Genomic DNA, 15990 nt, shown 5'->3' on the forward strand with positions numbered 1-15990 from the left:
TAAACTGGTAACACACTAGATATTAATATTATTGTGTGATTTAGCATGTGAAGAGTTAGCTACGTGTGCTGGAAATGTGTTTAGATCAAGCATACTAAGTAGAGTGGATAACAAGCCTGCCCTAGACAAAGGAATGTGGATTTAACAGTCTGCCTAGCTTGATTACAGGCAAAGGACAATGAAAGTACATTTACATATAAGGTAAACAAAGTAATCAAGTTAACAGGTGATACAATAGCATGGTGAGCATACTAGGGGACTCCCCAGAGTCTGAACCCTCAGAAAGTCTTCATGGCTCTTGAGTCAAAGTCAATGGACTTTGGGGAATAAAATGGGAGCAAACATCCTGGCTATCCATCACTTAGGGGACAAAGGGAACAGCACCCTCTGATTCTGTGAACGCTGGATCCCCTGGCCTGAAGGGCGAGAGATGCTGGTAGTTTGAGGTCAGTGAGAAAGCTTAGGCAAAGATTGTAACTTGTTAAAATTAAGTTTTAGTCACTAGGAAACATGTTTCTGTTTTATTTGTAACCATGTGTGTCTGTTACTCTTGCTTAGTATCACTTAAGTCTGCATTCTTTATCAATAAACGTATGCTTAGTTTTACTATAAACCATCTCAGTGCTGCGTATTAAGATAAAGAGCATGTCCTATTTCTGGCAAAGTGTAAATGTCTCCACCTCATCCTCCTCCATGATCTATCCACTGATTTCAGCAGCAGGCCACTTCCTACTCCTGGATTCTGATCTATAGGTTCTTCCTCTCCCTCTCCAATTGCTCCTTTAGTTTCTCCTCTCCCTCTTTTGTGGATTGTTTCAGTCTCTCTCAGGGCTCTGTCCATTGTTCCATGTTTTCCTGCTACCATGGATGACCTAATCTGATCTCAAACCTTCAGCTATTATTGTCTATGTACTGATGAGTCCTTCATCTATGTCTCCATACTGACATCTCCCCCTTTGATCTGCCTCTCATCTCCAGTTCTCTTTAGAACATCACATCCTAAATACCCTGCCATTTGCTAATGCAAAACATGCCAAAAGCAAACTGCAGCTTTTGTCCTTTTCCTTTTTTCCTATGTCACTGTCAATACCATCAGTGTCCAAGCAGATACACAAGCTCCCTTCTCTTTTCCCACTCCTCATTTCCCACCCTCCCTGCAAGTGCATGCTTAGAGAGGCACACACAGGCCACCACAAAATCCAGACATCTCTCTCTCTCTACAATAGCTCAGAAAAATCCATACCTTCCTTCCTGTCTCAGTGAGTAACATGCTTGTCCATACTGTAGTCTTCTCCTGCCTTTGCTATTCAGCTTTTCTCTGTCTCCCTGATTCCAGACTTGCTCCCCTCCAGTCTACCATGCCATGACCTAAACAGACTTCCTTTCCTGCTTGTCTAACAATGTCATCCCCATATTCAAATCCCTCTTCTGTTTTCCACTCATCTTCTACATCAAGTTCAAGCTTCTGGTCCTCACCCTTCAAGGTCATATTAACTCCACGGCTAATCACTGCTCTCACTTCCTTTCAGTTCCTCTACTCCTCCCAAGCCTCCTATCTTACCCATCTCTTTATAGTCTCCTCCCACTCATTCCAGTTATCCTCCTTGCCTCTGAAATATCATCCCACCAGTGTTACGCAAAACATTCTTTTCTCTCATTTCCCTCTTTAAACACACTTCCGTGAAACCTACCAACCTTATCATAGCTAATAAGTATTATAACACACTTATTTTAAAAAAATGTGATACTATATATTAAAATGTCAACTGGTTATAAGAGGCAATGTGTATTTGTTTTGTCTGTTTATAACTTCAATATTCCACGGGGCAAAGATCATATCATCCTCTGTTTTGTAGGTCAGATAACACAATGATGGCATTTAAAATAACTAACAACACTGTTATATGAACAAAATAAAGCACAAAATGAAATAGTCTAAAGAAAAACTGTGGTTTTTTCCACAGGTATTTGAAAACTCACGTTACGCATATTTAGAATTTGATATCTTAAATTGTACAGTATGAAACTACAAAGAGAAAAGGATTTTCTGTATATATTTTTTGGAAATATATAGTTTCATTTATATAGTGCCTTTCGTCAAAGAATCACAGAACACTTGAATATTAAACCCTCAAAAAATTAACAAACATATACATTAACATTTTAAACTAGCAAAATATCACATACTTAAAGCAAAACCAAAAAAACCCAGCTTGTTAGCCTACAAAAATTCAGGGTTAGCAAAAACAACAATTGGATTCAGTACTGCTACAACCAAATTATTTGCCTAGGAATAGCTAAACAGTAGGATACAAATGCATTTCTCCATCAGCAACACAAAATTTCCTGCCTTTGTTACACAGACCCTAACTCCTTGAAAGACATTTCATACACTGTGCCAGCTTCCCATCTGGAATCTGTAATAGCTATTGTGAAGGTAACTGCTGTACTACTGATATGTTGAGCCATCAAAAACAATCATATAGTATTCCATGAACTTCATATGAAGGTTAAAGCAAGAATAAGCAAACTATGAAAACCTGAAAAGAGCCACCTACTTTTCATACAGAAAATATAACATTTATTTCTGCTTTCCAAAAACTCTTATAGCCATCAACCCACGTTTCTTCAGTCTAAAAAAAAAAAACCATTTGGATCACCCAAAATTACCTCTTTTTAAAAACGCATTAGCCCTGAGAACACAAGTAAGTTGATCATGAACTTCCCTTTCATCTATACAAAGTATAATACACACAAAAGGCAAAAGAATCCAATTTCTTTTCTCATTCAAACTGGAGGTTATTTTACAAATATCATGGGTATAAACAAAGAGAAATTTGTTAAAAGGATAGCTTTAAAAAGTCATGCTCCTGTCTGAAATTTTTGTACCTACTGTTACAAACAACAGCTAACTAAGATTAGAGAAAAAAAATTCTGTTCTTCTATAGTAAACAAAATGAAAAAAGGATTTAAAAAAAAATCAAAACCGTGTATATAGTTAGTTGCACTATTTCTAAATACCACCACACAGTCACTTTCAACTTTTATTTGTGTGGGTCTTTTGCACAGCAATGAGGGAAAGTTTTTTTTCTTTTAAAGGGGAAAAATGTGCATTGTAAAAAAAAAAATCACAACAATTTTAATGCTGGCCTTCACCAATCTTTCTAACGGCCCTTCTGCACACAACCCCTTACCAAACTATCCTCGTTTAATACAACCTATTTGTACTCCAGACATTTGTACTGACAGGGAAAAATATCTGGTGAACAGGTGTGCAGACAGGCACAGGAAGGGCAGAGTTAAGGTTGCAGTGCATGTTCTGTGGTATACGATAGTTATAGCAATGATAATGGGCATGTTTGCAGTTGGAGGAGAAGAGGGTATGAACTGATCGGTTGCTTAACTTTATTTCCTTACTTTTGTGAGTTTGTTTCAGGCAAGTTGCATGTGTAATAACTTAACTGATTGACAATAACTTTTTTTGTGTATTTATATATTGGATTAAGTTACAAACAAATGAATTACAACACTTATTATCAAAAAGTAATTAACTGGAGTCCCCAAACATTCATGAATATTTCCAATCTCTTTTTTTAAACACATACCCTTCCCAAATGTGAGTTTCAAAAATATGAAATTTACTCCGTAATGAATATTTAACTGACAGAAATCCTTCCAATGATGCAGAATGATTTTTACAACAGCTATTACCAAGATGTCTTGAAGCTGGGAGCTGGGTTTTGTGTATGTACCTATTTTGCAGTGCTTGTTTTTTTAAACCTTAATATAGTGGTAGATTCAATGTTAATTTTGTCTTTTTTAAAAATATAATCTGACATTTTTACCCCAAAATGATGTATGAACGGGCAGTGTAGAAAAATATGAGAAAGAGCACCAAATATGTTTGACACAGTCAGTCCAAGTTAGAATGTAATCCAACGTCATACATTTTGACAGGTGTTCACATTCCTTTATTAACAAAAATGTGAGAGGAGCAGAGGATATTACATCTAAAAATAGATACATTTAGAATATATTGAAAGACCTACTAAAGCACTCCAATCCCAGAAGCGCTTTGGGATAGGAGTAGGGACAGACCTGCATTTTAGCAAAGTATGAGGAACAAACTTCCTAAAACCACTGGCTATTCACTAATAAAAACTGCAGTTAAAACTTTTCTGGACAAGAGAGTGCATTCTTCCTTGAAATGACAGAGGTTTTTAATCCAATGCTATTGGACAGTTTTAAGATAAATATGGAGATAAAAATGGTGCCATCTGGAACCTCTAGGAAAAAAGGAGTAGCTAATAAGGAGAGGGTTACATTAAAGTAAAAATTCAGTTTCTACTTGTCACATTCACACAGTTCCTATCTGAGGAAATGCTCCTAAATAATGATAAAAAGTGGAAACAGACCCACTTTCACTCCATTCTGCAATGTGGCTAATCATCACCTCAGAGAGGTCCTTGCTGTAGCCACTCCACTTTTACTATCGATTCCCTTAAAAATACACAAACCACCCTATCTGCCTTTGCACAGGGAACAAGGAAGAAGAGAAATCAGAATATGTGGCACTTTCACCATCTACTCATCTTCAAAAGTACTTGTAAGTACAAAATAGCTGAGCAAAGGATTCTCAGCTCTATGAAAGGAATAAGCCTAATACAGATTGTGGACAGCCATTCTCCTTTCTTTAAAAAAAAAAAAAAAAAAAAAGTTCTACAGATTCAACAACAACAATTTTCTACCCAGATTCTCATGGCTTATTCCATCACAGTTATGCAGCACTCTTCCCAGTATATTTTCTGAAGATGTTTTTTTATATATATATATATATATATATATATATATATGTGTGTGTGTGTGTGTGCATTTACAAGTGGTATGCATGTGGAACCACTTCTCTCTTTGAACATCATGAGAGAATGGTTACGGAAAGGTCTGTGATGGTGCAGACACTTAAAACACAAAAACTCACATAACACAAGAACCAAGGGTCACCCATTTAAATTAACAGACAGCAGGTTTAAAACAAACATAAAGATGTACTTCACACAATGCACAGTCACCCTGTGGATCTCATTGCCAGGGCATGTTCTGAAGAATGAAAGTATAACTGGGCTCAGAAAAGAATTAGATAACTTCATGGAGGATACATCCAACTATGGCTATTAGATGATCAGGGATGTTAACCTATGCTCTGACTGTCCCTAAGCCTATGACTGCCAGGTGCTGGAACTGGACAGAGGATGGATCACTGCTAAATGCCCTTTTCTGTTCATTCCCTCTGAAGCTTCTGGCACTGGCCACCATGAGAAGACAAGTTACTGGGCTAGATGGACCATTGTTCTGACCCAGTATAGCCATTCTTATGTTCTTATACTTGCACGTTTTTTTTTCAGATGGAACACTGATATGCATTTCCAGCTGTGTCCAATTAGTTTAACACATCTTTGGGGAAAGTATTGTTATGCCAGTGAAGTAATTTCAGAAGGAGATAGAGGTCTGTTGCTGCTCATTGTAAAGGTAAAACAGGAGTAATTCTTAAGATGAGTCATATGACACATTGGCACGCAAGCAGGATGACTGCCCTGGATTCCAACTTCCAGAAGGTGTCAGACTGCTGTGCCACTCAGTTTTGTTTACTTTTTGCTCCGTTGATTGGCTAGCCAAATATTCTGTATTTTTTCATTCTGCCACTCAGGCGGGGCAGGAGTGAACCAAAAACATTTTCTGCCCAGGCCGACAAAACAACTATAGTATAAGATAATTATTTTTTTTTTTTTAAGTAAAGCACACAGAGAACCAGATCATAGAAACAAGATGTCACAGTTAAAGTAGGAGAGACCAGATTTTGTTTTCTCTTTTAAAGTTAAAGTCGGGGCAAAATGTACACAGACTGAAAGAAGAGAAATGGGAGTAAATCATTTTGATACAAGAAGATATTTTCTCTCTTTTGCAAAGGTGTTTTGGTCATAGGGAAGGTTACCAAGGTTCTCTAGAAGTCAACTATTCTAGCAAAGTCATCATCTTCCCATGACATCTTTTTTCATCCCCTCTGTCTTTTCAAAAAACTTTTAATTCTTAATCTTAAGATGCAGTAGCAGTGCTAGTGTATACTAAGGCCCAAGCTGTCTTAAACCTTTACCCACATGTGAACACATAATAATAGTAAGAGGAACCTTACTGTGATTAACAGCAGCATGATAATAGCAGTGAATTTAAGTGTTAAAGTGAAATCCTGGAAGTGCAGGACAAGCTTGTGGCCATTTGTTTTCAGCAGAATTGGAACTTTCACACTGTATTTTAAGTCTCTATCCCTTTATGGTTTGTTAAAACCTTCCTCATAGGGCGGAACTGCAGTGGTCCACTGCAAAGGTTCTTCTGAGAACTGAACATACCCCATTTTATTGTGATGGAGTGCTAACTCTGAAACGTTTTGATTGTTGCCATTATATAATTCCCTATTTTAAGGGACTCTGGTTTTCCAGTTTCTGTTTTTACTCATTTCTATGTTCATCTTTTTGATACTTTGCACTGACACTCCATAAAATATTATTTTATAGGTTTGCCTGAATTGTTACTACATAATTTATCAGAAATCTGTTACTTCTTTAGCAATGAAAAAAACACAAATCAAATTAAGAGTTTTAAAGCAGTTTCCTTTCATGCTTGTCTCCTATGTCGCTGGCCTGTCCATAAGTGTGCAGAAACACACATGTACATACTGCATTTAGAGAGCTACATCAGAAATTAGGCCACTGTCCACCACAACAAAAAAACAAACTGAGTACTAACTGACCCTGGCAGAGAGTGTGCATATGCAAGTGCACACACAAGCCTTTTAGAATACTTTATCCCTTTTATTCTAAAGACTAGTATTTTCAGTTGGCCTAGATTATTTACATATGTTCCATTGAGACTTTCTGGTTTTGTTTTGGGATATGGTAGGAAAAGGAAATATGTATTTAGATGTATAAAATCCTCTATCTTTCAGTGGACGGTGTAAAGAGGAAATGAAAAAAGAACCTTGCATTTTCTGACTCTTCCCTCTCGTCCTGGCTATTTTTAAAAAAATGACTCTTGGAATGCTACATTATTGAAAGCCCTAGTTATTTCAGCAGAAACATCCAGCTAACATTTGGGTTTTGACTGAAATTATGAGATAGAGAAACTCACGCTTCCCAGCTAGAGTCTCTCTATGGAGGAGCAAGATGCTTGTGGGATGGGTAAGATAAGTAGAAATCGTATGTGGATAGCAGTAAACTACAAGGAAGCTTGTGGAAAGATCATTCTGCAGCTAACACTGCATGGCTGCGACTGTGTTGCACGAGTCAGTAAAGACCGTGGTTCAGATTTTCAAGGTCAACTAGGTGATGTAGACACACACCACTGATTAATTTTATGGTGAGCTGTGTATCTAAAAATCCAGCAAACAGGCTATGAAAATCTTTGCCTGTATTCTACTGATTGAGTGAATGGCTGCAAAAATATTTTTGAAGTGCTTAAAAATATTACATTTCAGTGGGAAGCAAAGGGACATGTCTGCAGCTGCCAGAGGAATGGAACAACAGGCAACTTTTCTTGCAGGTGGCAGGGGATCAGGGAAGAAAGAGGCATTTGTCTGCTTCTGAAAGCTTTACATAGGAAGGTTTGGGAAAGGGCAGTCCATTGCTTTCCAGATTTCCAAGAAATGCTCAAAAATATGTATGAATTATCCTAAAGGGCAAATGGATCAAGCAGGTTCAAGATTAAATTAAATCAGTGGCACAGAGATTTAGGAAAAGAAATGTTCCAGTGGTTTGCAGAGCCATGTTCACCTGAACACAAAGAGAGCAAATATCCACAAAGAAAATTTATTTAAGTTCTATAAATGTCTGAGAACAAGTGACATACACCGCTACCTCGATATAATGCCACCCAATATCAGGGCCGGCGCTTCCATTTAGGCGACCTAGGCGGTCGCCCAGGGCACCAGGATTTGGGAGGCAGCATTTTGCAGCCCTCAGCGTCAATTTGGCGGCAGGGGGGCCTTCCACGCTCCGGGACCTGCTGCTGAAGTGCCCCGAAGACCAGCAGCGTGGAAGGACCCCCCGCCGCCGAATTGTCGCCGACCGGGAGCGCGGAAGGACTCCCGCCCTAGGGCGCCAAAAACCCTGGCGACGCTCCTGCCCGATATAATACAAATTTGGATATAACGTGGTAAAGCAGTGCTCCGAGGAGGAGCATGCGGGGGCAGGGATGCGCACTCTGGTGGATCAAAACAAGTTCAATATAACATGGTTTTACCTATAACGCGGTAAGATTTTTTGGCTCCCAAGGACAGCGTTATATCAAGGAAGAGGTGTATATCCAGAGTTATGTAAGAAAGCTTCTGTTTGTGCTATATTCTTTGGAAGTATTTGTATTTATAAACAGACTTTCTACTATGAAACTGAATATATCAAAACACTGCAGTGACCAAACATAGGCCTGGTCTACACTACAGAGTTAGGTTGACGTAAGGCAACTTACGTCGACCCAATTATGTCAGTACACACTACAGTTTTGTCACACTGACATGAGTGCCCTACTACACCGACATCATAACTTCATCTCCACAGGAGGCATAGGGCTTATGTCAGTGTAGTTATGGCGATGCAATGTCTGTGCAGATCCTGCTTTAATTGCACTGGCTGCTGACTGTCTTATAAATTTCAGCCCTGAAATTGACAAGAAAGTCAGGCAACTAAAGCCCAGTTGCCCCGGGCTCCCTACCGGACTACACCTGCCAGACTCCCCACTGGGCTGTTCAAGTCCGTCCGTTTCCCCACTCAGGGAGGCGAGAAGCCTGGGCAGCTGTCCCCGCTCTCAGTGGTGAATGGAGAGGCGAGAAGCACAGGTGGCTGGCACCCATTCCCGGAAGGCAATGGGGAGGTAAGCGGAGCTGAGAGCCCTGGCTCTCAATCCCTCCCACAGCTCCTCTTCCACCAGTGGAAGTGCTCCTGGTGAGGATGAGCATCACCGATAGAAGGAGGGTAGTGTAGATATCATCCACTGCAGTAATTATTGTGGTGGCTGTAAGTCGACTTCACAAACTTTGACTTAAGTCTGTAGTTTAGACATGCCCATAGGAATGGGATTAGATCCAAGGTCCATCTCATCTAGTATCCAGTCTCTGGCAGCGGCCAGACTCCAGTCTGCCCTGCATAACATGTGGCACCACTTCAAGGATAAAGTAGGGCATCAATACATAATATTCATATTACAATAATTATTCTTGGGGAAATTCTGTGTCACTGTGCATCCACAGACTTCATGTGCCATGAAGATTTTTTTCTCTCTGCAGAAAATAAATTCTGCTGGAAAAGTCCTGCAGTTATGCCTTTCACCCACCAGTGGCTGCCATGGCACCAGAACAAAGAGCAGCTGCTCTCGGGTGGCAGCATCCCCAGCTGCAGATAGGGAAGAAAAGAGGCTGCTTTCCTCACAGCACCTTGCCCATCTCATACCACCCTGCCCTCGGGGCCAGGTCAGGAGGGATGGGATATGGGGGGAGGGATAGCATGGGGCACATAGGGCTGCTGGGGGGGGGGTCACAGACTGGGGTTCAGAAGGGCTAGTTGAGAGGGATAGACTGGGGCAGGGGCTGAATGGGAGCGGGGGTAAAGGGACACATGGGGACAGGGGCAGATGTACATAACTGAATGAGAGAGGCTAGAGGTCAGCCAGGGTCTGCATGTGGAAGCTCCCTAACAATCTCAATAAATGTTCCATACTTCTCCCACCCACACCCAACAACCCACCAAGTTCACACCCAGGCTCTGTCCGAGCAATTACTTCTCTCTGCCTAAGCTCCTTCATTACCCAAGACTCCTCAAAATCTTTGCACAGCTTCTGAGGTGAGTGGGAAATATGGTTCTATATTGTAATTTAAATGAATTATTACTCAGAGTTCTGTATTAATGTGCCTAGTAACTAATCTATTTGTTAAAAAATATTTCCTGAATCTTTTTTGTTATCTGTATTGTTACAGACATATTTGCTGACAGGTATTTTGAAATAAATTACCAAAGTAATTGAAACTGGTGTGATTATACTGTGTTATTTTGACAAAATACGCAGAATTTTAAAGGATTTTAAAATAGTGTGTGCAGAATTTTAATTTTTTGGCACAGAAATCCCCCAGGAGTAATATATGCACAATTTGCAGATGAGTTGTTTACTAATCCCCCTCAAAAAAATAACAACAACAAAAACCAGGAGATATTAATGGTGTCATAAATGATCAACTTTCAGAGATGCAGTACCAATTTCCCCACAGGTATTCCCTCCCCTGCAGCCCACAGAGCATTTTGTCTCTGTGCAGTTTGCAAAGTCCTGTATACCATTCGAAGTGCTCAATAAAACATATACAACACACACAGATACATATAAAAACAAACTTTGTGCAGCTCTCTGAAATCCTATGTACGTTTAGGCACGTGGTCCTTACTGCCACAAAGGTGCCATAATCATTGGATAGCTCACGGCAAAGCATAACCATCCCTACACAACAGTCACACTACCTGTGGTGGCTGTACTACATATGCCATAGCAGTATACCTCACCTCTTCTTCTCTGAGCTTCTGTTTCCTTTTCTCTTCAACGGCTGCTCTCTTTTGCTCCTCTCTCTGTCTCTGTTCCTCCAGTTTTCTCCATCGTTCTTCAATTTGCTTTTCATACTGAAGTTTTGCTCTTCTCTCCTTCTCCAAAATCTGCTGCTCTCTCGCAGCTTAAATAAATAAAAATACTCACTTAACTTGATTTGATTTTTCCCTGTTTATAAAGTCATTTACCAGTATGACAAAATGGGAAGCAAAGAGCAAAAGTATACCAAATGCAAATATACAGGACACATTGGTAAAACAAAATCAACAGCACAATGCATAAAAATACACTATGCAGGTAAAATTAAAAAAAAGAAAAAAAAAGCAATAATCTAATTAGTATAATAAGTAATGAGGAGACCCCTTTTTTGCAAACTGGCAGATGCTCCTTTTCTTCCATAAACAACATAATCCGACTAACAAGTAATCTGTATCTGTGTACATTACAAGTTACTTCATAACTTTATGGCTAAATTCTTCCCTGCACAAACATGCCTCCTGTGGCTTTTAAAGGGAGTTGCATGTAGATGAGGAGGGCCAAATGTGGGTTTTAGTACTGCAAAGGCTGATTGTTCCATTCTCTTTTCTTTGGCGGGATCTTCTTTAAAGAAAGAATTTAAATAACTGCAAAACCCTCCCATTCCAGCTCCTTCTCTAGTTTCTTGGCCCCAGTAATCTCAGCTCCCCCCCTGCATCTTTATCTGATATGTCTCCCCTCCTTTCCCCGCCCCATTGGTTCTCATTCCTAATCTCCCTACCCACTAGTCTCTGTCTCCACACTTGGCTCCTCAATCTGCCCATCCCTTCCCCATTTACCTCCCCGGATCCCATTCCCAGTCTCATCTGGCTCTTGCTCCCAGTCTCCTCTCCACCCACTAGTCTCCCCTCCCTTCACAGACTCCTTATTCCAATCTACTTCCCCCTTCCTGCCCCCCCAATCCTGGTTCTCATTCTCTCTGCACTCAAATCAGGCCGCTTTCTCTCCCACACTGATCCCAGGCTTCAAGTGCTCATTGTAGAGAGAGTCTCCCTCTTCTTATTTCAGGTGCTCACATCTGGCAGTGGCACGGCCTCTAGCAGCCCAGTGCTACTATTGCAGAGAACGCCCTGTTGAGACGCAGGCTGCAGTTTGCTCAGTGCATACAGAATCTTTGGGGAATTTACCAACTAAAAACCTAACATGTCTCTATTGAGCATGTTCAAACTATGATTCTTCAAAGGCTTATAACTTGGCCAGATTCTGGCACCTTTTCACAAGGACAGGAAAGGGCACATCCATGACAATAGCTATGTCTACACTGCAATTAGACATGCCTGGCTGGCCTGTGCCAGATGACTTGGGCTAAGGGGCTCTAGCTAAGGGGCTTTTTAATTGCAGCATAAATGTTCTGGCTCAGGCTGGGGTGCAGGCTTTTGGACCCTGCGAGGTGGGAGGGTCCCAGAGTTCAGGCTTCAGCCTGAGCTGGAACCTCTACATTGTAATTAAACAGTCCTTTTAGCTTGAGCCCCCAGTGAGCCCAAGTCAGCTGGCAAGGGTCAGCTGCGGGTGTCTAACTGCAATATAAAAGTCACACAAAGGCCACACCCCTGCCAAATTTCAAGTCTCTACTCCAAAAAATGGGGGCACTGCAGCTTTTCAAAGGAAAGGTAGCCAGAGATTTTTGACATGAGCAAAACAACATTTTCTCTAGTCTCATTCTTGGAAACAACTGAATCATTTTGGTGAAATCTTCCAAAAATACCGGTCATGGCAAATTTCAGTCCAAATGTTTAAAGTTTGGGAAAGTTATAAGCAACTGAAAGCAGGATGTCTTAATGGGAAGTGTTGGGCAACCTGCCCTGCCTATAATAATAATGAGGTAGAAAGAATTATTCAGAAGTATTTTACACACGTGCGCACACAATCAGCATTTCCCATGAGGTTTAATTTGTTCTTTAAAGCACCAGAAACACCACCAATGAATCTGAAAATAATTTTTGCCATCCATGACTTAAAAATGAATTTGTAAACTTTAATTCACGTGACAGCATGGCAAAGGAAATAACTAGTTTAGGCCACTCTCACTAACTCCACTTTAATTTTAAAGTTGTTAACTCTCAGAGGCTAAAATCACAATGCCGCAGCCCATCAATCTTTCATTGTAAATGTCGTTCAAGGCTTGACTTTTTGACAGAATCATATATACATCAGCTTCCAAAAAATCAGCATCTCACACATATATTCATGTCATAATATTCAACAGCACATTTATTGAAGATAACTGATAATTGTAGAATGTGACGTGCTGTACATTGAAATTAGTTGAAAGAGTCCTAGAAGATTAGGTTCTCTGTTTGAAAGTAAATTAGATTCTACTAAAATTCTTCAGAAATGTAAACCATTTCAAGATGACAGAAAAACAAAAGTAGACTGAAATATAACATTTAAAATTCAGAAGAGGAACAACATGATTATTTTCCTTTCAATAATTGAAGCCCCACTAAAACTCACATATAGCTTTCAAAAAAATGAAGACGTCAACTTACCTAGGTATTTTTCTCTTTCTTCTCTTCTTTCTTTTGCTAATCTTTGCCTTTCATCAGTTTTCAGAAACCCATCCACCACTAAAACCAGACGGGAAAAAAGGAATTTTAATGATAAAAGTCAAGAAGAGTCCAAAAGAGCCAAAGAGCTAGTGCATTTCTTTTTTTAAAAAATTACACCATACTCTCATGGGTTATTGCATTGTATCAGGGATTTTTTTTTTAAATAACTCCTTCCTATGTACAATGGAATTCAATGTAAAGTTAATCACTGTAAACAGCCAAGCCTGAATCCTTTACACTGCAGAAAAGTGAAAGATCAGGCTTTTGTAGGCTGTGGTTTTTTAAAACCTTTGTGACGGCAAAGTTACAATAAAACATTAATACACTACCCATTGTATATCACTTGTTCAGGATAAGGTTAATATTCAAAGAACCTGGCTACAGATTCTGACTTGCTGGTTGGGAATCCTTTCTCTGTTGATTACATTACGAAGGGTCACCAAATTTCTAAACCCCTATCCTCTTTTTGGTGCTTCTCTTCTGTGCGTACTCTTAGTTTACTTTAAAAACACCCAAACGTTTTTATTGCTAAATATTCAATATCATTAACAAGCTTGTTCTCAAATCCTTGGCTAGAATTAGGGTATTTCAGTATAACAATAAGGCACAACAAGTTGTCATTCCTCACAAGACACACAAGATCGTGTGTGAGACTTTCAATGTTTTAGTAATGTTGTGGACATTAAAGGGAGCCAGCATCAAAAGAGACAGTTATACTAGAAGGCAAAAAAAGCTGTTACATGATCCTGTGGTCTCCTTATTAGCAGGTTAAGCACAGCCATACCAAATCCCTGGAATAACATTTGCACAACAGAACCATATGCAATTATTACTGCAGGAGGCTACAGAGGCAGCTCCCTTCCTGCAACTGGTACAAACAATTTCTCTCCCCACCTCTGAAACACGCCCCCCCCCCCAGACTCCCCAGTCAGGAAACCCACTTTTTATCTTCCTCTCAGTTGGCTTCTGAACTTTCCATCTGTGAGAAGCCACATCCTTTAGAAAAACGAACAAGAGTACTTGTTTGGCACCTTAGAGACTAACAAATTTATTTGAGCATAAGCTTTCGTGGGCTACAGCCCACTTCTTATGCTTAAATAAATTTGTTAGTCTCTAAGGTGCCACAAGTACTCCTGTTCTTTTTGCAGATACAGACTAACACGGCTGCTACTCTGACACCCTTTAGAGGCTGTCTATGGATATGCCATGGACAGACTCAGCCAGCACAGTAAATCTGCTACAGTACCAAGTCCCCTAGAAAGTGTCAATTAACAGATAGACCTTTCACAAAACAATACAAAATACAATGTAAGTCGTCCATCTGAGGTGTAACTACATTGTCTCCATTTATATACCAACAATTAACCAGAGGCCCTTTGATCAAACAGACTGTTAAAAGGCTCCTTCTGACTCATGTTCTTAGGTAGCCTTCAGACACTGACTCATTGCATATTTGCTTCTTATTCCAAGGTAATGGCCTTCACTTTCTTCTAGGTTTTCAGACGCCACCACAACCCTGCCAGAGCAGCAGTGTATACAGGGAGCTAGATCTTACATGTTGTATTTATAGTTAGTGATTAGTTTATTTGGACCCCCTGTTGTGCCAGCGTAGTTTCCTCATATCACATATGTCGTCTAAAGAGCAAAGGACAACAGAACAGAGCAAGGTATATAAGGGAACAGAAGTATGAGAGTTTCATTCAAATATTTAAAAGGGAGAATTAGCTTGTAATTCTGCTTCTCTGGAAGTGGTAGCTTGCTGGAGTCTCACTCCTGGGCCTCAGCTCCTCTGAGAAAAGCAGGTGGTGACCAGGAGTGAGAGTCCTGCCTAGATGATGGCATAAAAGAATGTATAATATGCACTATGGAAGTTTAAAAATCAGCCTGGCAAGGCCATCAAGAAAATTTACCAAAACACGAAGTCCAGTTGTCCTGCATTACAATGATTTCTGAGGACAACACTGGTTCTCCCAAGCATCTTTATGCTCTCCCCCATACCATACCACACCACACCTTACACATGAGAAAATCTCCAAGTGAAAATCTTTAAACAGCCATGCAGTGAGCAAGTTGAAATTACTGCTACTGAGTGGCTTATGACATTTAGGATTTGTGCAGCTAGTCTACGCTAAAATATCTGGTTGTTACTGCTGCCCCATGTTTCTTCCCCACTTTCCAGGGTGCAAGGAGAGAACGAGGAGTTGCTGGCAAAGAGATTAAGACAAGGAGCAGGAAGGTTGTTATGGGGAAATGAAACAGACTGGATGAGACCACGGGAATGAGGAACCCATGGGGATGGGGACAGGGCCGGCTCCAGCTTTTCTGCCACCTCAAGTGGCAAAGAGAAAAAAAAAAGCCGTGATTGGCAGCAATTTGTCGGCTGCTCTACCCCACTGCTTCATTCTTCAGCGGCAATTCGGCGGTGGCCGGTCCTTCTCACCGAGAGGTACTGAAAGACCAGCTGCTGAATTGCCGCCCCCTTCCGTGGGCCACCCCAAGCGCCAGTTTGGTGCCTGGAGCCAGCTCTGGGTGGGGAGCTGGAAGGGGTGTGTGCACTGGAGGCCAATGGGTGGGAGAGAAATCAGATGAGGAGCTGCAAGTCGGTAACTGGAAAGGGAGACTCAGACTGGCTAAACGAAATGGGGATAAGAAGCGTAAGGAGTGGAGACTGGGATTGGGACAGGGACAAGATGGAGGGGGAGGGGCACAAGAATCTGTGACCATTATAGACTGTCTCCCTTCACAGCTGGAATGGAGTCTCTCAAATCCTCTGCTA

General features: G+C 40.6%; 1 protein-coding gene across 6 annotated transcripts in view; it reads right to left on the reverse strand.

Moving 5' to 3' along the window:
• Positions 1 to 15990, reverse strand: part of MAP7D2 (MAP7 domain containing 2) — a 140905-nt gene that overhangs the window by 52872 nt on the left and 72043 nt on the right. For all 6 annotated transcript variants that reach the window (XM_030574591.1, XM_030574583.1, XM_030574557.1 and 3 more), the window contains exons 2-3: positions 13155 to 13232; positions 10590 to 10753 (exon numbers count right to left, since the gene is read on the reverse strand). In XM_030574591.1, the coding sequence (XP_030430451.1) occupies positions 10590 to 10753; positions 13155 to 13232 (242 nt within the window). The remainder of the gene's footprint in view (positions 1 to 10589; positions 10754 to 13154; positions 13233 to 15990) is intronic.

The sequence above is a fragment of the Gopherus evgoodei genome, chromosome 1 (assembly GCF_007399415.2).
Source record: "Gopherus evgoodei ecotype Sinaloan lineage chromosome 1, rGopEvg1_v1.p, whole genome shotgun sequence".
In the NCBI taxonomy this organism is placed as follows: Eukaryota; Metazoa; Chordata; order Testudines; family Testudinidae; genus Gopherus; species Gopherus evgoodei.